At 31.7% G+C, this 24,488-nt stretch overlaps 1 protein-coding gene across 1 annotated transcript; it reads left to right on the forward strand.

Annotated features, from left to right (window-relative positions):
• The first annotated feature begins 8,818 nt into the window (after positions 1-8,818).
• LOC134681362 (uncharacterized) lies at positions 8,819-18,886 on the forward strand. The gene is made up of 5 exons (XM_063540961.1): positions 8,819-8,928; positions 11,225-11,472; positions 12,443-12,660; positions 14,944-15,079; positions 16,373-18,886. Exons 2-5 carry the CDS (start codon positions 11,247-11,249, stop codon positions 18,739-18,741), a joined length of 2,949 nt encoding a protein of 982 aa, XP_063397031.1. The 5' UTR covers positions 8,819-8,928; positions 11,225-11,246; the 3' UTR covers positions 18,742-18,886.
• Positions 18,887-24,488: the final 5,602 nt, after the last annotated feature.

Raw genomic sequence — 24,488 nt, forward strand, 5'->3', positions numbered from 1 at the left:
TATAGTGCAGAGCGACTTCTATAGAAATAAAAGTTAACGTGGCTGTGTCCCATATACATCTCGCCTCAAAAGATAATGAAATTTAGTTATGTTTTAATTTGCTAATGACAAAATCAATATTAGTGCCAATGTGAACTATATTCAGAGATCTAATTACAATATTGGTACGATAACCCTTACTTATAAGTTTGTTTAAAGGTTCGATGAGTTTACAAGGATCACATAGTGATTTCCCCGCTTTAAGAACAATATTACCATAAAATTTAGGATGAGAAATACCATTTTTAATAAGCTTTCTACAGGTATAGCCAAATTTACTAATCAAATCTTTGTATCTATGAAAGAATTTAGTAAAAGTTTTAAGTAATTTATGGTATCGAAATCCCTGACACAACAATTTACCAGTGATGCATTGATTACGTTCGTTAAAATCTATGACATCAGAACACACACGGGCAAACCGAACGAGTTGCGATATATAAACACCGTATGATGGAGCCAAAGGCACATCGCCGTCTAAAAAAGGAAAATTAACAATAGGAAATGAAAAATCGTCTCTTTTGTCGTAAATTTTAGTGTGAAGTTTCCCGTTTGAAATTGAAATGTCTAAATCTAGAAAAGGACAACTGCTGCTGTTTATGTTAGATTTAGTTAAAGTAAGTTCGTTTAGGTAAATTTCTGAAGTATATTTAGAGAACTCTGGATTATTCAACGAAAAAATATCATCCAGATAACGGTAGGTATTTTTGAATGTATCAACCAAATGTAACAATGATGGGTCTTTACTGAGTTTGGTCATAAACTGAGATTCATAGCAATATAGAAATAAATCTGCTATTAAAGGGGCACAGTTGGTGCCCATAGGAATACCTACTACCTGACGATACACTTTATCGCCGAAACGTACATAAATGTTATCAAGCAGAAAGTTTAAAGCTTCAATCATATCCTCACATTTCCAGTAAGTGTATCTAGCATACTTTCCCTTTTCGTTACAGAAAAAGGCCTTAAACGAGTTACAGCAAATAAAATTACAATGAGATTTTTCGAAAGACCATTTTATCAAATACAAAAACTTTTTCTTTATAAGATTGTGTGGAAGTGTAGTGTACAGAGTAGAAAAATCATAACTGTCAACAGAATTGTAAGGACCATTGAAAGCATGTATTTTATCTAAAACTCTAAAGAATTTTTAACACTCCAAAAATAGTTAATACCATTATTTTCATAAGCTTTATTACAAAAGTTAATAACCAGTTCTTTGATAGTAGTAAGGGAGGTGGTTAGAAGCACTGAAAGATTAGTAGTAGAACACTTACTCGAAGCGGAGATAAAACGGAATTTAAATGGTTTTTTGTGTAATTTCGGTAACCAGTACATGGTAGGGACTTTCAAATGTTCGGAAGATGCTTTAAGCTGGGCAGTGGCAGTGGTATGCTTGTTAACGATTTGACTCTCTGTGGTGCGCACTGACCTGAATGTAGAGGAATTTATTATTTCGTTTTGAAGAACTTTCGTGTAGTATATGCGTCACACCACCACTACATTATTTGCTGCCTTGTCTGCCGGTACGAACACAAACCGCTCTGCGAGTACCTTGAGTTTGTTTTTTATTCTAGAAATGGGTATATCATGGTTCCTATGATATACATGGCAACACCGAAGTGCTGACGACTGATCTGCTGATACCCTCGGAGATGAAACGTCATTCATCATTTGTGAAAAAGATATTCAATAACGGCTAAACAACTCTGTCGTCTGGAGCCTGTATCTCAGTGCTTGCCGTTTTTTGTGGTAAAAGAAGGACGAAAAATACCAGAGGCACACTCAACCGCATTAATCGTAAATTAACTGACAATGCAATGTCTATAAAAGAAAAAGACAGACAGACAATAGGACACCAAATAACACATAAACAACCAGATATTTAGCAAAACAAACCCTACCAAACACAAGTGGTGATCTCATGTGCTCCTGATGGTTAAGCAGCTCCTGTTCAACATGAGGCACTCGTTGTAAATAAGTCTAATTCAGTGGGTCAAACTTTTGAAAAGGGAACGGGATTATAGCATGTGTAGTGACAACATAAGGAACATAACTGCTATCATCTGTGAAACTGAAATTCTATAACGGTCAAACAACTTGTGATGGCGTTCGTAAAGTTAACGAAGGGATATTTCAAAATCACCATTTAGAACTCTAGGTTCAGAATGCTCCATGTGAGAAACTACACTTAATCAAGAATCTCATGACAGAAACACTACAAGCCCAGGAATATTGTATAAGTATGAAGATAAATATTCCTTATGCAGTTGCAACTTGAATGCTGCTATATAGAAATGGAAAGTTCAAAATAGAAAACCTGAAATCATCTCTGTTGTCAAAAGCTGCTTTGCATAATTGTTTGTTTCTCGTTTATTGTTTTGTATATACATATGGCCACTGGTTGTGTCGTTTGAATTGATTTACAGAGTCATTCAGCAATCTTTTAGAGCTTGTAATGCCGTGGATTAAAGACCGTACGGTGAATTGGTCACCTTGTTCGTCATATAATCCTGACTGGATAGTTGACATTCACACAACATCTTCTAAATTGATATTGTCATATCAGGCATCTTAGCATTGTTATCTATTACAAAAAAATAAAAACAAATGCTACACAAAAGGTTGAATTCAAACAGAAAAATTACATAGTTTACGTTTACAATTGCTGTACTCAAACGCGTTGAAATGAACATCAACATTAATTTTTGTCTCATATAATATGCATACAAATACATTTTTTTGTGCACAACACAACCACAAACAAGTTCATCATGAATTTTAGGACTCAAGTATGGTATGGCATAGACAACTGTTTATTTTTCCACAAAATATAATTTAAAATTGTATAAAAAATAAAAGAAGTCTCATTAAAGACTGGTTAGTCTATAGTAGATTTATTTTTTCAATAAAAAATCATTAGAGTATTCCCTACAAAATGAAAAGTATAATTCGAAAAGACCTCCACTGATGATAATCTATAATTATGCATGCAATACTGACATATTCACCACTTTATAATCTTATAAATAGAAACAATTGACATGTTTGTATTAGGTTTACAAAATAAGATTAACCTCTCTAAGAAAATAAATCACATCAATGTTTAATGTTTATATAAACTATCAAAGTGTGTGCCTTATCAGTAGAACAATTTCAAAACATGAATTATTATAACATAACCCATTAACGTTGTTTGATTATGCTATGATTATTTTATGTTATTTGTACTCAAACTGTTTTCTGGGTAATTTGGTGAGATGGTTGTAATTTTTTTAAGAGATACAGTCAATACTTACAAGTTCATAAATAAAAATAGACACTTGCTACACCAAGCAGTACAAATTAACTGTTACCATGAAGAGTTTATCTTTCAAACTACAATTAAAGCTCACATTGTTTTAACTAACTACTTGCAAGCAATTTAGACATTTAACGAGTCTTTTGCAAACACAGAACATAGCAGATAAACTGCAGTTTATTTTGCGTATGCATTAATAACATACAATATAACAAAAATAACGAACTCAAGGGAAATGCATGTCTTCAAATACTAAACAATCAAATGAAACGTGACAATTTATCGAATAGAAAACAATTTAATTCCGTTAAATGTACTTGTAACAATTGCTGCTGACTTTTAAGATCCTATCACTTTAATAAATTAAGTAATGATAATGCACCTGTGACTGCGTTTTTTTTTATATCAATTGATCACATTTCTTTTTTTTTCAAATTTTGTCCAATGCAATTAATTGTACTACTTTGCCGATAAATCAACAATACATTGTTAAATCATCGCTACGGCAAAGGAGAGACAACTGTTATACTCTTGACTTAAGTCAAAACGTAGCAACAGTACTAACACTATGTTCTAAACCTTTCCATTTTAAATACAATAACTTTAACCCTTTAACGTTCCTACCGGTCAATTTGACCGGTAAGCAAAATTTGTGGCGGAGTAGTTTGCATGAAGTTTTGTATCGTTGACAATTTTTGACGTACATATGTGGTTGTGGGCTCAAATTGAAGATCAGTATACCACCAACTTGATTTTTGGTGTCTGAAACCAACAAAATGCAACGCATTATGTCAATTTGCCCTATACTGACAAGATTTTTTGGGGCGAAAACTTTTTTATTTCTATTTTTAAATAGAATATTTTCACAAAATGTCACAAGACAAATTGTTGCTGTTTTTTGTTTTAAAATGACAATTTTGCTAACTGTGCCGTGATCATTTACAAGAATACTATCAAAACTGTAAGTAAAACTCATACACATACAAAAAATCTGATTCATAGAGTATCAACACTGAAACATCAACACTGAAACAAACTCAAATTACAAGGAATTTTCATGTTTTGTTTTGTCAGTTTTTATAGCAAAAGAGATGAGAACATCTAAAATGTGTTAAAAATTGTTAGCCAAGTCGGAATAGCAATAACAAATCTTTGTTTCTTCAGTGTCTGGTTATGAGGGTGTTGGATATCGTATCGCTAAGGTATATAAATAGTGACATATAGACGAAAAAACGAACATTTCTGAATAACTTTCTTACAAATTTGCTTCAAAAAATAATAATTTTCAAAAAATAACTTCTTAAGAAAACGAAGTTTGATTATGTTCTCCAAAAATCAATTTCTAGTCTTACAGAGAAGGTGACTTATATGCTTAAATTTCATAAGTTTTCCAATGGTTTCTGTGGCTCAGTGGAAAGATGTACAGTCTTACACCCGGATGATCGCGTGTTCAAACCTCACTGACGGAGGATGAAAAAATAAATTCCTATATTAAATGTAGCTTAACTAAACTTTAATTTCAATTAAGACAACTGAAATACATGATTTACATAAAAAAAAAAAATCCCCCCCTTTTTCTCCCCTCTCTCTGTTTTTGTTACATTCTTAGCCTGGGCACTCAAAAATACCAGATTTTTATTCAATATTTACTCAAAATTATTTCCTAAAGGCTTATTCTGTAAGCAGTTATGAATAGTTCATCTTTAACATAAACTTGGGCCATTTATTTGACTATGACAAAAATTCTCAAAAAATCCACTATTTTTCGGAGTTTCGAGTCTTGATATTTCTACCAATTAGACAAGTTTTGCATCTTTCTGTATAAAGTTTTCACCGATAACGTTTCCGATAGTCTTCATGCATTAATTTAACACTAAAACTATGTTCTATTTTTGTCACTAAATGTCTGTAAAACCGCTTTTCCGCTTAAATTGTACATTTTTGTCACTTTAATTCAGCATGTCACGTGACTTTTGAGGGATATCACGTGACCAACGTAAGAAATTATTTTCCTTAAATCAAGTTTTCCTGAAACCTTGGTCAATTATCTATCAGATGAGTCTAACTTGTCCTTTGAGTGAGATTTTTATCGAAATGTGCAATTGATTGAAAACAGATATCCTTTATTCGGGAAGAAAAGGTAAAAATCCTTGAATGTTAAAGGGTTAATGTCGCTTTAGTAGAACAATTTTAAAACATGAATTAACTGAAATCGTTAACTTTCTTGATAACTTTTTAATTCCACGCGTTCTGTGATCCAGCTGTTTTTTTTAAACACAATTTGGTGAAATGGTCGTTATGTTTACAGGTTCAAATTTAGAACTAATTAATTCCTAAGTTTAAGAAATCTATCACGTGTAATGTCTGCTTCTAGATCAATGGTGTCATTAACGTCGATTCTCCGTCCGTTACTCATTGATATTAAAGAAATCGAAATAAGTCTACAACATGTTAGTAGATCATATCTGCCAATATAACCGAAACATCCTGCAGATGCAATGCATAATTCCATAAGCATGATAAGGTTAATATTTCCATGTTTTTTTAAGCACAAGACAACCTAATAATATATTCCTATAAATACTTCTTATTAGTGTGCTATGGTTTTGAATAAATATCCATGTGTTTAAATGTGTTTTTAACAACTCTGAATGGCTTTTTAAAAGTATTAAGTCCTGATTATTGAGTCTGGTCACTACATCTCATGTGGGATATCCCAGATAATGCGGAACAGTTGGCAGGTCTGGTCATAGTTTTACCTGCATGATAAATATTTGTTGTGGACTGAATCAGCAAAGGAAAAGGTACATTCTATTGGCATACGTGCTTTACTTTTTAATTCAAACATTCGTTTCATTCTAGTATCTGAAAAGAACTAGCTCATGCGCAACAAATTTTCAACATAGGGTTAAATCAAAGGTAGCATGCATAAAAAAGCAAAAAGAGGGACAAAAGATACAAGAGACATGATAAAACTCATAAATCAAAAATAAATTGACAACGCCTGGGTAGAAATGAAGGAAGACAAACAGACAAACATAAGAACACACGACACAACATAGAAAACTAAAGAATAAGCAACACGAAACCCACTAAAAACTAGGGATGATCTCAGGTGCTCCGGAAGGGTAAGCAGATCCTGTTCCACATGTGGCAACCGCCGTGTTGCTTATGTTACCACGCATGAGGTTAAATTATTGCCTCTGAAGACAACACAATATCATACTTATGTATTTTAGTAATTGAAAAAAATTGAGAATGGAAATGGGGAATATGTCAAAAAGACTACAACCCGACCATAGAGAAAACAACAACAGATTTAGTTTGGTTAGAATCTGGAGCAACAGCAAATATCAAAATATTGTTTTGTCAAAATCGTACCTGTTGATATCGAATTTTTTGTAAACGTTACGACTATTGAGGATAAAATTCGTTTGTGCAGATTTTAATAAGAAAAATACAAATGCAACATCGTTGATGTCTACTTCCATTTGCCTAAATTCTACTTTACTTACAATTTTTTTTTTTTAATTTAACCTACTTTTCTTTATCTTTTAAAATAATATTCTTACAGTAAATAACCATTATAGCTATTATAATAATGAAAACAGTTGTTTATTTGGAGAAAAAACTACAAATTGTTTTACAGTATAAGTGTCCTTCAGTTAAACAACCAATATTATTCTTTTACTCTATGAAAAAAATGACTTTTAGAACGACATAATCGTTATATGACACCATATGCATTTACGCGTATATTTCAAGTATAGTAATTTAAGTGGTAATTGTGTATCGGATTGACCTGTAAATATAAACCGCGTCATTAACATATACTGTATACATATATTTGTTGAATGTGTTACTGCGCACATAGATTGTATGATATAGTTAACTGGGTTCGATAAAGGGAAAATCTCTTTAGATGGGGTACTTTGTTTTAGATCTTTGTCAAAAACTGATCCAATAGAAAAGAGATTTTGGCGGTATAGACAAAGACAGAGATACTCTACGCTAAATTAAAACTGTATTTCGAATTCAACTGATATAGTTCTAAAGTTAATGGAAGGATTAATACTCAGCATAAAACCTGTTACATTCAAAATATCACTCAATGTTTTTATCAAGTACAAAGGCGGGGTATTTCTGTGCATACATTTGTAGCATATTATTCTAAAAACATTAAAAACACACCCTTTAATGTATCAACCAATTAGAACATAATTTGCAGATGTCGATCCAGAATCGGATATTAAGGGGATCGCCAACAATGACATGGTATCCTTACTTTATCCCTAGGACAATCATCAATTTGAACTATATGTTTCAGGAGTAATGTATAGGAATAAGTAAAACAATAGCCAAAAAAGAGTAAAAACATAATCGCGGCAAAATGTAGACAACTGTTGAATTTAATTTACAGTAGTTAAATGATTTTATGAACTTTTTATTCTATTTTGAATACAGCAATCTTTAAAAAAAAACGCAAGGAAACTGTATGAATTCTAAATGGAAGGATAACGAGTTACTTCGATACGATACTGATTTCCTGTTGAGAATTTTCTACGGATATGTTAATTTAAACCCAGTCACTTGTTATGGCACATTTCAGTGCATTTTAATTTTTCTATTAAATACAGTTTTCTATTATCTTATAATTTACTGAAATGTGTGAAAAACAATTCAACAACTTAAATACAAAATTAAAATTCGATTTTTTTTCTATGAAAGGGACATCTCTCTACAAAGTGAAACCACGCCCCACCGGTCATTAACAAAGAACACACGTACACTGTAAATATTCGTTATTGACCGGTTTTCAGGTCCATTGTGTTCTGTAAAAGACCGATCTAATTTATAACTGAAGAGCACAGAATGTCCTGTGGCCCTTTTTTATTCAATAAAAGACGATAATTCTCAACTGATATGGCATAACAAACGATAATGCATTTACGTGTATTCTTTGGATTGTTAAACATGTTAAATACATTTTCTTTAAAAAATCTTTTTATTAGGGTTATCCTATTTTTAGTGTATTACTCGATCAGCTCATCAAGTTCACTCTGCGCTCTGCATATCTAAACTTTTTTTAATGCCGTTTTGGACCTGATATCAGTTATTTATTATACGCCTGGTATTTTTTATGATTTTATCAAAACTAACCTTGGCTAGAACTTCAAATTAGTTGGAGGCTATTTTCGATACTAACATTAGTTTGTATTTAAAAACATTCACACCGATGTTAATGTCAAACATTTTTATCAAGAAAAAAGTTCCCCTCCCTCTTATTGGTAGAGATAAACCTCATGATTATATATATATCAATGAATAGCGTCCCACAAAGTACACGTCTACAGCTACATAACACTTTTTGTAACGATTTAATGAGACTAGTTTTAGAAACAAAAAGAAACTTATAAAACAAGAAGAAGACTGTAAAAAACCTTTCCGAGCCTCTGATTTTAAAACATGAATAAGTATGTATAACAGGAAACACTGTATTGTTTAAGTTATACTGGATTTATCCCGACATATTCAATGTAACGACGAGTTTTCTTTTGAAATAAAAAAATACCTGCTTGATTTAGGTATGTACGCATATTTTTAACTCTATTAAGACTTACATAATTGAAGAAAAATAATAACTCAAGGGTAGCTCACTTAAAATTTCTCCGGCTTTCAAAATATGTGCCTACTAGGAATTAAATCTAAAACACAATGTAAAAACTAGAATTGTTGTATCACTAATACAATGCTGCATAGGTAAGATGCTATTTGGTAATTAATCGTAGCACACAAGTTCGTTAATTTCATGTACGAAACAAACCAAACGATCAAAATAACATTGCCCGATGGTATATGCAACAGACGCAGCGGTCTGTGGTTTTCAATATTCAAGCGTTGTTTAACCGATTTTACGCTTTTGAAAAAGTTATCGTTTTTTTTGTCAAGTATTTTCATTGTTGTAAGCTTCACTTCAATAATACAATCACCCACACGGTATTGATATTGAATAAGGAACCCAACAACTGTTTACATCATACATTTAGGTTTTTTTAGGTGTCAAAATTATATAGGATTGACTTAAAGTTTATTTTATTTGAATAAGCAAAGAGTTGGTGAAAGATACTAGAGGGACAGTAAAATAAACTGAAAAAAAGACCCAATGCATAGACAAAAAACCCTTAATGACCGATGGTCGATCTAGCGTTCATTATTTAGTGACAAATTTTTATCGAATGTTTAATAGAAAATACAATAGGATAGATAAGAGAAAAGACAAACATGAATGTACTGATGTTCCAGATACATGTATAGCAAACAATCCAAATCCTTCTCATCAAGTTAAGTGTTATTCATTATATATATTTCCTAAGATAAATATAAACGGAACAATGTCGTTCGTATTTGAAGTGGTGTTATAAATGTATGTCTAGTATCCTCACACTAAATTATATTTGTACGTATATTCTTCCTTATTCGAATACTTCCTTATCAATTTCATTTTAAACGAATGTTTATCCTCGATAACTAATTTTGAATCTATTAATGATTAATTATTGTGATATTCTATAAGTCAAAGATTAAAAAATATAAGATAAAAAGACAAATTTTTAAAGTGAAGTTGAAATAATAAATCCCACAATATCCATAAATGTTCTAAGTGATAATTTTCAAAAAATACTGAAAATCAAATTAGTTACCTTTATTTGCATTTAAAATTTGTGTTAATGCAATGGAAGGTTTTTCCGTGTATTATTCTACTGTTCCGATTATAAAAAATACGATTTATATTTAACACTATCTAATCACACATAAATGTACTAATGCATACATAGTTAAAGAAATTGAGCAAAATATTTATGAAAACGGGAAAACAAATCCAAATAATTTTGTGTTGTCGATTAAAAACTACATCGTATTTTAAAAAGCATTTTTGTTTTTGTTTTTTAATATTTGAAAAAAAGTTATACCACGTATTTGTTGCTAATTATTTTTTACACAGAACAGAACGATGAAGTAATACGAACGTTATTAATCCTATTGATGACTGATACAATTTCCGTTATAACTAGTGCTTGAATTGTCAAGTATGTAATGTAGTCAAAAGATTGCATTTTATTTGAATAAAAAATTTACGACTGGTAAATGAGGTCAAGACTGCTTGAATTAATTTTATTTCTATTACAATTAATCTCCCCTCTTCTCCATAAAAATAATCGTTCAAAGTTATTATGTATTTCTCAATGCGGTTCTTGTCTTTGTAAGGACATTGGACCCGGTAGTGAATCGAACTTACGATCTTTCCCACAACCAATGAAATTGAAAATGGAAATGGGGAATGTGTCAAAGAGACATCAACCCGACCATAGAAAAAACAACAGCAGAAGGTCACCAACAGGTCAATTTTCATTCATTTATGTGCACCAAAAGACACTCAACGATCAGTAAAATTGAAAAGTTTACGATATCGGAAAAAATGTAATAACTGTGTAGTAGCTTTTAATTGGTAAAGAAACTAAACTTGTACAATATTCCAACCTTACATAATACGCCAAAATACAATAGTGGTCTTTTTAACTTAATACCACAATTGTATTATTTCTATAATCATCAGCACTTATATATGTAAGATATTATGTATATGTATAAATTGAGATGATGGTAATATATCTTTGCCCCTTAGCACCGTGGCTCACATATATAAGCATCTCTTAGTATATGACATATAAAAACATAAAAATATGTTTGATAGCAAAGTGTATCAAGTTAATTTTTATAATTCATTATTCCTGATATTTTCAAATTGGTATTCTTTATTGAGGCATGTACCCACAGATGTATAATACATCAGTTGAATTTACTTGCCTTTTCTTTTTGTAGATTTGTCAACAAACTACCTGCGATGGGTGATGGTTCGAAAGAGAATGACCACGAAAACAATCATTTGCGGATAGCAAATTTAGTTTTTAAAGTAGCCCCACCAGCAGTGAGGGATTACTTCGACAAGCAGTTTAATCCTGGTGGTCTTCAAACTGTTTTAAATCAACACAGATTCAAAAAATTAAACTCTCTGAAATCGAGGCGGATTATAAATCAAAATCAATGGGATTTATTGTTTCCTTCAGTCGGTAATATCATTATTTTCACTATAGTATTTCTTATATTAGACTGAAACTGTAATAAATTTGTTGTCAAATCCTTATTAAAATCCGACAATATAGTTTTAGTAAAATTTACGTTCAGGTACTTTACATCCAATATTTTATAGAAATATTCTTTATAAAGCACAAAAATGTCAGTATTCACCTCAGAAGCTAACAAAACCTTTAAATAGACTTATTTAGAAGGGATATAGTTACGATCCTGTTGTCAGGTCATTAAAGATTGCATATTTTGGTGTTAATATTGATTCACTTATAGGGTCTTTGCATCGGAACTAGTAGATATTTGCTTAGGGACAAGCTGAAGGACGCCTCCAGGTGCGGGAATTTGTCGTTGCATCGAAGACCTGTGACCTTCTACTGTTGTCTCCTGTATTGTCGGATTGTTGTCTCTTTGGCATATTCCCCATTTCCATTCCCAATTTTACATAAACATGACAGATGTTCACCAAAACATAAACGACTGCCAATGTAATAATATGATACTTTACTTATTACTAAAAGCCACTTAGTACATCCTATTGATTATGCAAAAACATGTTAGATTCGACAACATATCGCCCTTAAACTAATATATAATATGACGTGCTTCTTTCGCTTTGTGAATAAACCTATGCTCGAAATCCAATAAAATGTGTTTGCACATGCGTATATTGACTAATACAGATTAATGAATTTTATCAACTTTTTGCATTTAATATAGTTCATTAACTTTAAACACTTTAAAACAAATGATGCACTTGTTGTTACTAACTCATTTATTATGACTGTAATAGGTTGCTATTCGAAAAAGACATATTTGACCTGGATACGTCAATTGTTCATGATTGCTGTTCAAAACTCCTCCCTCTGAAAAATCACATTGCCAGTTGTTTGCCTTTTTACAAACTTTTAAATGCACTAACTGTAATTTTGAATTTACAATGATTTTCCACAGGTGCTGCATCATCGCTATCATTCGATTTAACTCTTATGATTTGTTTGCTACGCAATTTGGCTAACATTAAAGTAGCAGACAAATTACCCTGCGATACAGATGAAAGTATTGAAGCCGATTTGACAAGAATCAAGTGCTATCGGAACAGAATTGCACATTCCGATTATAAAATATTGTCAGAGGAAGAATTCAATATCCAATGGGACGCAATTAGCTTGGTAAGAAATTTATTTACAAATATACGAAAACATTCTGGTTGTTTGCACACGAAATAGTTACATACATTTGATTATAAACTATGTGATCGAAATAAAAAAATGCCTCTGCTATGTCCGGAAAAGACAATTGATATCAATTCCTTTGAGTTTTCGATTTTTAAATTTGCCTTGGGATTTTCCGTTTAGAATTTTTTGGTCTTTTTGTTATTTTACATTTTAGGGAGATTGCAAACATTGAATGATTCCTGTTTAATTTATTCACAACTTTGACAACACATGTTTGGAAACGATGTTCGATTTGAATGCCGACATGTAATTAGAATAATTCAGATGTCGTATTTTGCTTTTTATGAAAGTCATGTCTTCATGAACGCCTGAAAGCTTTGTCAATGAAACATCATCAAAAAATTATGTCAGATTTTTTCGCCAAACCTTACTTTCAACTTGAAACTTTATACTTGTTTGGCTATTTAGACCTAAGCGTCAGTAATAAGTCTTATGTAGTTGAAACGCGCGTCTGGTGTTTCAAATGATTAGCCTGGTACTATTGATAACTAATTTCAGCTAATTTGCACCCTTGTGTGGATAAGGTCAATCAAAGTTCTGTATATGAAACGAGTGGAAAAGCAAATCTTTATGAGGGACCAGATATTCGGTTTAGCCGATATCATTTATTATAGATACATGACATATGTTTTGTGGACTGTATTTCTAAAAGATCTTTGTCTATAAATACTTGAATTGGATGGTCAATTCCATTTTTTTCTTTTGCTTTGTTCATGTTGTTTTCGAAACTACACTCGTAATTTTCACTGTTATCTATTCATGCGCGATACACATTTATTCAGGGATCCCGGAAGTTTCAGTAAATAGACCACTTTCGAGTTCATTCGTCACCGGAAAAAACTCTTCAATTATACGCGCTTTTATGACGTCATTTACCAGATAGAGGGGATCGCCTGTATCCCTGCACTATTAAAGTTCATCAAGCGTCTTTAAAGTTAGTGATCGTCATTGTGCAGGATAAACTTGGTTGTTCTGTAAGTACTTACTGACAATTCCCTAATGACAGCAGTGTTGGTTGTCAATTTTGGGAATTCATTTTGCCAAATAATTCGTACGATATAGAATTAAAGTTTTCGAATGGAAGTGGCGACTCCCCTAAACGCACAAATGACGTTCACTAAACCCAGAGTTTTTGACGGAAATGCATCGAACTCGAAAGTTGTCTTTTGAAATTAAAACAAATTACATGACAGTTGCTTTTATTCAAATGCATATATAACCAAATAAAGAAATAATGCATAAAAGCTTCAAAAATGTATAAAATTGAATTTGTAAAAAAATCCTTTCATGAATGCTTTAGCAAATTTACGTCATGACAAAACACGACATTATACGAATGAAAATTTTCAAGGAAAAGATTATTCCGTTACTTGTACGCTTCAAATTTGGTTAATATCTCATTTGAATGCGGTTTTTGAGGTAGGTGCTACTTTTTGATATTTGATATTCTGGGGGAATTTATCGATTGTAGAAAAATAATATGGTGACCAACTTATTAGTTACGACCTTTCAAATTGTTTATTGGATAATATTGTAGTATCGTTTATCGTTACAAAGAAAATGTTAATAAAAAACCGTATATATTTGGCTTAAAAAATATAAGGACTAAACACATTAACACGTAAACCGGGGCAAATAACTCAAACTGCATAAAAGTTCGAAGGACTTTAATATTAAGTTTGTGAGTAAGAGCCCCAGTTTACACATCAATAACCTAAAGAAAAAAAAATGTGTGTAATCTTTTAGTGGTTGTGGCGTTCAGTGATAATATCGTTGACATATCACATTATATTTGTTTATCCATGGCGGTTCTGTTTGTAAAAAAGATTATACAAAACTACATCAATGGTTAAATTACTTTAAACTAGTTGAGATAGTAGTTTATCAACATTCTGCAACAATCATCGGGCACACTTTTTCAAACACAACATACATAAAACTCATAATTTGCATCGATTTCTAGGTGATATTCTCACTGAAAATTTCTTATTTGATTCAGATTTTGAAAATTAAACATGAATTTAAAATCAGTGGTCGAAAATAAAATATTCCAAGTTTACAGGATCACATTTTTGAACGATAGATGCACGTTTCATCTACAAAACCAGAAATTCCGAAATTTTATGGACGCAAATGCACATTAATTTTGAAACATACAAAATATAGATAAAGAGCGTATCGATTAAGTTTTTTTGTACATATTGCTTTGTATTCAAGGCAATCACTAGACTTGGAGGCGAGAGATTTAAAGCGATATGCCGTGACCTCCAGAATTACAAGCTTGATAAGGAAGTATTGGTAGAAATAAGAAATTTAAATGTAATGAGAAATACTATACCTAAAGGATTGCAAGGTGAGTGACAAATAGCGTTGACAGTTCTCCGTGAATATACATATTTGTAAATGAAGACAAGAAGAGAAAATGTTATATTCTACTTCACAATCGTCATTCTTATCTATTTTTATGAAAGTTACTGATATAAAAAGTCAATTATTTCCATTTGGATACTCTACACAAGATACATCATGATAAAAAAAAATTGTTGTAGCTAGCTAAACCCCTCACTTGTATACCAGTCGAATAAAATCCTTGTTTATTGACAACAATGTGTGAATAAAACAACAAGACATAAAAGGAAAATTAAAAAAAATAGGTGTACAGTGGTCAACATTGTGTTATAAACATAATTATAAATGAAAACAAATAACAACAAAAGCTTTTGGACTGTGTTAAGCTGTTTCATCGGATTTTTGTCTCTTTGACACGTTTCCCATTTACATTCGTATATCTGTATCAAAATTTAAAAATATAATGATATATAGACAAAAAAAACAACATATAAATTTAGCAAATACGAAAGACAAGAATACAAAAACTTGCCGTAGTACAATAACACTATGACGGGATGTATATATACCGAGACACGTAAATAAATATTACAAATAAAAGACTTAACAGTTAAACATTTTTAAAAGTAATAACTTACAAGGACAAATACAAGAACAATATAGCATGTTATTAAGACGATGAACAACGTCAGTACCTATAATATATACGTCATGTCTATCGTGTATAATGTGTGAAGTAAAAATTACATATTTATCAACAAGTTCTAAGTATCTTTTGATGAACATGTTTTTATAAAAAATCTGAGACATTATTTGACATAATCGTGGTTCGTTTACTGTCTGCTCAGACACTAGGGACGTTATTCAAAGTCAGTCTAGAAGGTGAATACCAAAATGAGAAGGAAGATGTATATCTCCTCTGCAGATGAAGCTGTTACAATGCTACTTAGGGGTGAAATTGATAATTTCAAAACTGAAATGGTCTCGTTTCTAGGTACTAAGGTGACTGTTTATGTCAAGTTGGTGATAAAAATCTAGCAATGAGACGGATGAATCAACGTCTGTCGTTTTGCATTGTGAAAATTTAAGAATATCATCATAAAATTAAATTTTTCAATTACAAAGAGAATGGTGGAATTTAAATAAACAAAAAACATTTTTGATAGAACTAATTTTCGAGAAATATCACACTTCTGTACCTATAATAAATGTATCGAGAATCTCTTTTTTTTTTATTGCCAATAACATGTCAACAAAACTAAAAACATTGCTATATTGTATTCAATTTTCTCTTCAGAAGTTCATGATGAAAAAATTAAAGAATGGAGAGACGAAGTTAAAGATGTAGTTGAGACCACAGCTATAAAAGCATTAGAAGACATGACTACTACAAAAAGCGTCATTTTTGTTATTGGTCCCTCGGGATGTGGGAAGTCTACTTCTGTACACTACGTAACTTTAATATTACATGATACAAAGGACTATGATATATTACCGGCCTTTTTTCCAAATGATATTATCCAATATTATAACCCAAATAGTCAGCAGATATTCATTTTCGATGATTTATGTGGCAAATATTCTATAGACGTGCAAACGCTCAACACATGGATTAAACTTTCGGGCGATATACAAAAGATTCTCGTGCAGGGTAAAGTTAAAATTTTCATGACATGTCGATCACATATTTTTCATGATAAAAAGTTTCAAAGATTTAATTTATCCGCAGAAAGATTCGATTTAGTGTGTGCTAAGTATGCTTTATCAGACGAAGAGAGATACCTTATTGCAGAAAAATATTTATCTCCTGGGCAAATGCAAACGTTAAAAGGACACAAAAACCTCATACAGTTCGACTGTTTTCCGCTCTTATGTAAGCTTTTCCTATCTAAAAAAACTTGTGGTATTGTGAAGTTCTTTTCTGGTCCGGTAGAACTATTAAAAGATGATTTACTGTATCTGATGAAAGAAGATGACCAGACAACCATCGCAACACTGTCTCTGTTTGTTTTATTCAATAACTGTATTCTAGAGACGGACTTTATTCCAGCAAAGGATTTTTCTCCTCGTAATAAAGCAATGAACGATATTTTGAATCACCTTTCTAACACATATATAACAACCCAACATCTGTCCTTTGCAGTTGTGAGGAATCAGATTGAGAGTCTAAAAAACTCGTATATAAAGAAAACTGGACATGAATATCGCATTATTCATGATAAATTATTTGATATTTTGGCCTCGTTTTGCGGAGAGCACATGGAAGACCTTCTGCTGGACTTTTGCCCACCCGAATTTATTCGTGATCGATTTCAATTTGAATCAATAGAAGAAGATATGGATGAATGTATCATTAAGATAAAAAAGAATCGAGAAAATCAATATTTTGATCGTCTTTATGAAGACATAATCAGTGGATTTGGATCCAATGTATTTACAAATAGACAGTTGCAATTCGAATCATTCCGTTGCAAATTTGTTGAAAATATACAGCAACGAATAAACTTAAAAGAAACATCAATTTTCTTTACGGGAGAATCTCCGTTTCTAGATGTTGTTAAGAAAGGACATTACGATATCGCTGAAATGCTTTTAAAATTTAACCTCGACGTAAACGTTCGTGATAAAATGGGAAGAACGCCTCTCTATTTAGCCGCAGAAGAAGGCCATACTAACATGGTAAAATTATTGGTTGCTCATGACTGTGACCCACATATAAGTCGGAAGGATTATTGGCACAAAGGTGAGACACCCATCTATATAGCTTCATCAAAAGGCTATTTAGATATTGTGAAGATGCTTTTCAAAACAAAGCCGGATTGCTTCCGATGTAGGCAGGATGACTTTTTGGCAGGTAGAACACCACTGCACGAGGCAACTTATAATAACAATTTAGAAATTGTTAAATTTTTCATGAAAAAAGCGTGTGATCCTAACATCATAAATGAGAATAACGAATCGCCATTATGGCTTGCTTCGAAAGAAGGTCATTTCGATATGGTCAATGTATTGTTATATAATAAAGCCAACCCTAATTTGCATACAAAGAAGAATGGAACACCACTCTCAATAGCTTCTTGGTATGGTTGGACAAATATTGTGCAAATATTGCTTGAACGTGGAGCAGATCCAAATATCGTTAATTCTAAAAAGTGTTCACCGTTATTCTATGCTGCCCGTGAAGGTCAAGTAGAAATTGTTACACATTTACTGACGCATGGAGCAAAAATTAATGCTGTAACACAATATTTTAAATCACCACTTTTCATAGCTGCGCATCAAGGTAAATTTAAAGTTGTTGAAATTCTCATAGAAAACAAAGTTGACGTAAATATTTGTAATGATGAGAATGAATCTCCTTTATTTACAGCTGCAAGTAGGGGCAAATTTGAAATTGTAAACCTGCTATTACGTAATGGTGCAAAACAGAATATTCGAACAACATACAACAGAACCGCATTGAGTATCGCTCGCGAGAAAAGGCACCTTGAAATAGTTGAACGTCTTAGTGAGCGTAATGTACAATGTTTAAACAGGGCGCGCGTGCCTCGTGCTATCGAAGGACAAATAAGTTCAACAGGTACAACGATTACAAGACAGACCTCCATGCCCCAACTAATTTCACATACAAACGTTACTATGCAGGGAGCCTGCTCTATTATGTGAATATCATATGAAGTAAAATAGGCTTTTTAATCACAGTTTTAAATGATTTTGACTTTTTTGAATCATAGATACAAAATCCAAAAATAGACTTTTCGTTGGAAATTTATAGCAATTCCTATCTTTGATTAAAATATCATTAGCAGTATGTGTTTAGATATATTTAGATATATTCATTCACACCACGTTCTATTACTTGTCATGTATATTACCACCAAATCATAATACGTCACATCGTGACTTTTTTTGCCTTGAAATAGTATGTTATTTTTTATATAAGTAGGCAGAGCAAGCCATACTCAATGTTTTATTTCCTATATTTTGCTTTAAAATAATTTAAGAAATAAACATTTATACCATGTATAGGTATATGAAATGATTTTGAAGCAAAAACAACAAATTATTAACTAAAAGAGACGCATTGTATGTCCCTCTCTTGATCACGGCGTGAACTTACGTTTTACGTAAGGACTAAATAACCCTCTCTGGAGTCAGTAAAATTTTGAAGATATCGTTGTCAATATTATGGAATGTTATGCGACTGTCATACAAGTGAGAGGTTTAATTAGCTAGCTATAAAACCAGGTTTAGTCCACCATTTTCTACAGACTAAATGTCTGCACCAAGTCAGAAGTATGACAGTTGTTGTCCATTCGTTTGATGTGTTTGAGCTTTTGATTTTGCCATTTGATAAAAGCTGTTTTTACTTTTTTTTATATGGATAATTCAGTCAGCTGGAGCACTTCAATTCTCATTTATTACCAAAATTTATTGCACGAATTTGTGATAGTTAATACAACATTTGGATTATTAACCCCCAATAAATGCATTTAGAGAAAATGATAGATATAAGCATGATAAATGAACCAAAAAGGACATTATATACATGATATAGAAGACAAAGAGGTCCTATTTAAGTATACTTTACATTTGAAAGTCATCTTTTGTATAGTGATGCAGATTTGATAAGTATTTGATTATCACTTGATCCACACTATAATCTATTATGATACAGCGGGATTGGAATTTTTCGAAGACATTTTGTTCAAATCGCTGTAGATGTCGAATACCATTATACTTAATTGCTCTCAAAGTATTGAACTCATTATGACAAAACTTGACAGTAATGCTTGAAATAACCAGTTTTAAACAGGACAGAAATCATACTAAATCTATTTGACAAAAGATCTCCCTTATGTGTATTACACCACATAATAGAACACCACATCCAGTTCTGTATGAAAAAGGCTAAAGATACATATTCCCTTTAATTTGACAGTTGTAGGATATTAATCCAACGGTGCTGGTTATAATCTCTTATGTAATGAAATGGTATGTGAAAGTTTCATTGTGGTACTGGACAGAATAAAGCTTTGTTCATGCCAAGTATCTCTCTATCTGAAGCAAAGATAAATTCGTCACATTATTTTTAGAAATGAAAATTTTTAACAAAGACTAATTGGGAAAACAATGGTGGTATAAACACAAACACGCGCCAAAGTTTTTGTCAGCATTTTAATTTTTTTTTTTGTTATCATTAATACATATATTTCAAACGGACGTCATACTACAAAATGGATCGCACAGATATACTTCTTTTCTGAAAACAAGATACGAAAATGAAGATATATCATGTATGCTTAGTCTTTTATCAAAACCAGACATGTATGGAAACGCTAACTGAAAAACAAGAGGTCATCTTAAAAGTGGGGCGAAAGATACCAGAGGGACATTCAAACTCATAAGTCGAAACAAACTGACAACTCCATGGCTAAAAATGACAAGGGCAAACAATAGTACACAAAATACAACATAGAAAACAAAAGACTAAGCAACACAATCCCGACCAAAAAACCGGGGTTGATCTCAGGTGCTCCGGAAAGTAAGCAGATCCTGCTACACATGTGGCAATTAAAGGCGAAGCAACGAAAGTTCCAACAGCACATTAACTTTTGCAAACAAAGATGGACGCAACTCCGTAATTATTAATTAAAACAAGGTAGAGGAAGATGCCAACAGTTAATTAAGCCCTTTGACAAGAGATATAACTGCATATAATCCAGAACCATATGTATGATTTTCATTTAATTAGAAAGTCTTTTAAGAATTATTTAACAATGAAACAATTAAAATTTCTTAAGGTGCTATCAAAGGTGTTTAGTAAAGAGATGTCTTTGTGATTCATAAGGGAAAATAATGGGAGTTTGTATAAGTGACTTGTCACTTATTTCCCATCAATGTTTTGTATTTAAGTACGTATTTATTTATATTTTTCTAAATAAAAAGTAAAAGAGGTCTATAACAAAACAAATGTAAAAATCGTTCCCAAAGTTTAGCTCGTAAAAGTGACGATGCTGTTCTATCTGATTTTTCCCGCCGGTTTCTAAATAGAACGCATATTTGCACACTTGCGCAGAGCTTATGTTAATCGTAGTATGTTCATTTATCAATATCATTTTTTTTAAAGTAGGCGAAAGAAACATCGGATGAAATATATTCCAAATTATTAAACCAACCATTTTTTCCCTTAAAAATGTATTGTACCAATTCAGGAATATGGCCATTGTTATATTATAGTTCGTTTATGTGTGTGTTACATTTTTACGTTGTGTCGTTTGTTTTCTATTTTTTGGAGTGTGAATTCACATTACTATAAGATGTGTCACAGTACTTATCTATCCCAAATTCATGTATTTGGTTTTGATGTTATATTTGTAATTCTCATTGGATTTTGTCTAATGCTTAGTCCGTTTCTGTGTGTGTTACATTTTAATGTTGTGTCGTTGTTCTCCTTTTATATTTAATGCGTTTCCCTCAGTTTTATGTTGTTATTCCAATTTTGTATTTTTGTCCATGGTTTTATGAGTTTTGAACAAGGGTATACTACTATTACCTTTATTTATTCATCGAATTAACTTTAGGAATATTCAACCATAAATATGTTTCTCGTTCCATGTTCATTCTCTAAAAGGGATATACATATAAGTACCCAATAAATGTGTCTAATATGTTATTTTGTCACTTTGACACCATTGACAATATATAATTCGGAAACAACTTCACAAGGAAACCAAGAGTGAAGTAGACAACTCACATTACAACTTGTTTTAAAGTTCTCTACATAATGAAAAAAACCCCAGCTACTTTAGTTGCATTTATACTATTATTTTGGTTTTTAATGGCATTCGCTGAAATAATTTAAATGAATGTGACCTACCGCGTTAGAACTATTCGAATTATTCTGGGTTTGTCCTAACATGATAAACACGACGGGTTGAATATGTGGAGCCTGATATGCTTATTTTTCCGGAGCAACTGCAACAATACCCGTTTCTGCTTGGAATCGTGTTTGTCTGATTTTGTATGCTGTGTTTGTATAATGTTGTTTGTCCTTTTAAGTGTTTGCCATGGCGTTGTCAATTAATTTTCGACTTTTAAGTTTGAATGTCTGTTTGGTATATTTCACCTTGCTTTTAAAGGAATAAAAATCGAAGTACAAGAAATTCAACACAGATGTTGTAACCCAAGAAAAGCTCTAGACTTGACTTTTGGTCTCCTTGTCGTATTAGCTCTTCAGAGTTTGTAATAGGTTTTGGAAATTCAATAAGTTTGGCCTCGATCTTCACTGTACATAAATTAACTGTCGACATGTGCATGTAGAGCAGGCGTATTTGCACTTTTAAACAGCTTGTCATATCATACAAGTAGTCTAACTTATAAAGTATCGAGTGTTAAATATTCAACATGACGAATCATTAGTTCTTATAAGTAGCAACACTTAATAAAGGAAATACTGATAGCCAGAGCAGGAAATTTGTTCGAATTTTACAGTGAAGTGTATAATGAAATCTTTTAAAAGATACAATGATGAAATTCCTATTTTCTAGATAATCGTAGTATACATGGTGTCTGCGCGCACTCCTTTTAGAGTTATAATGCTATAAAGAAAAAACAACACTTCTATTTTTTTTTATTTTTTTTACTGAGTGTACAATTATCGGGAGAATGATATATCTTTGCTTTTCTACAGCAGCACTACATTAAATTTTGTTTAACAAAATTGATTTCTAAACACTTAACTAGATAATTTTAAAATATGCTTTTTAAATAAAGATACAATTGAAATGGTACACTTTTTAGGTTTTGAAATTTCAATTCAATGTGTTTAATAAAGGAATGATAAATAAAGTTTATAGAAACTGAAAACTGAGTTCCAGCTGTTGAACTGCCAACTAGTCTAGACCTATAATTCACTTTACAAAGTGTTCGACATCCCTCCGTTGTACATTTTTCTATCTAAAAAAGAAAAGAAAGTATATACTATAAAGCATAAATAATACGTATGTCACTGACGAAACATAAAAACTATGGAGAAAACTAACCACTTTGAAAAATATAAAGCTCTGGAATCAATTTTTCTTTATGAAAAGGTTATAAGTCGTGTCAAACGACTTAACACCAAAGCCAAACGGAAGGTAAACTTTGGTTAACAGCTCGTAAATATAAAATGTATAACTTCATATCCACATTCATGTATCTTCTTAAAATATCAATTAAAAAAAGTTAAATATATGCCACGACATGATAACAATCCTATGCATATCTGCCTTACTTATTTCAAATATATATATACCACCCATTGTGTATGCCCCTGTTATGCAAGTGTGATGTTAAGTTAGCTATTAAACCAGATTAATTCCAGTATGTTCTACATAAGGAAAAAGCTACACTAATATGTTAAACTCCGTCCCAAACTGGATGGGTCTTAATGCGAAAAAATATAAACAAAGAAAAGAGTTACCAATTTGCATCTTTTCAATAAAAAAATAAAAATGTATACCTATGGTTCATCAGGAGTGTTTTTTTCTACTGTAAACCAACTTATTTTCGCGAGCGATTTATTTTCGGGAATTTCGCGAGTAAAAATTTAACGCGAATATAAATCGTCGCGAAAATGTAAACGTGGATATTTCCTTATTAAACAACATCTTATAAATTTGAAAATCGCGAAATTGAATAGCCGCGAAGTGAACTAGAAAGGGTAAAACGCGAAATAAAGTATCCGCGAAAATAAGTTGGTTTACAGTATATTTAGTTTCACCAGGATCACCCAAACCCAAATTCTTTTTTAAAGCAGATGATGCAATATTACCTAGGAGAAAATGTATATCAATATAGATATACTTTCGAGCGTCACTAATGAGTCTTTTGTAGACGAAACGCGCGTCTGGCGTATAGACAAAATGTAATCCTCGTATCTATGATGAGTTTATTTGCACGAGTAGTATAAACATGCGTTTCCAAATTATTTCATTAACTATCAAGTAACAAAGTATTTTTTATACCATGCAATGGCAAAAGCATATCGAACAAGAATGTGTCCACAGTACACGGATGCCCCACTCGCACTATCATTTTTTATATTTCGTGGACCGTGAAATTGGAATAAATTCTCTAATTTGGCGTAAAAATTAGAATGATGTTATCAAAGGGAACATCTACACTAAGTTTCAAGTTGATTGGACTTCTACTTTATCAAAAACTACCTTTACCAAAAACTTTAACCTGAAATTTGCACTTTCATTTTCTATGTTCAGTGAACCGTAAAATTGGGGTCAAAACTCTAATTTGGGATTTAAATTAAAAAGATCATATCATAGGGCATATGTATACTAAGGTTCAAGTTGATTGGACTTCAACTTCATCAAAAACTACTATCGTAGGTTGGGAATAAAAATATGATATAACAA

Source organism: Mytilus trossulus, chromosome 8 (genome assembly GCF_036588685.1).
Source record: "Mytilus trossulus isolate FHL-02 chromosome 8, PNRI_Mtr1.1.1.hap1, whole genome shotgun sequence".
NCBI classification, from domain to species: domain Eukaryota; kingdom Metazoa; phylum Mollusca; class Bivalvia; order Mytilida; family Mytilidae; genus Mytilus; species Mytilus trossulus.

Coding starts and splice junctions, on each gene's coding strand:
- LOC134681362 (XM_063540961.1), top strand. CDS start 11,247: ATGGGTGATGGTTCGAAAGAGAATGACCACGAAAACAATCATTTGCGG. Junction 12,661..14,943: donor AATGGGACGCAATTAGCTTG/GTAAGAAATTTA, acceptor TTTGTATTCAAG/GCAATCACTAGACTTGGAGG. Junction 15,080..16,372: donor TATACCTAAAGGATTGCAAG/GTGAGTGACAAA, acceptor TTTTCTCTTCAG/AAGTTCATGATGAAAAAATT.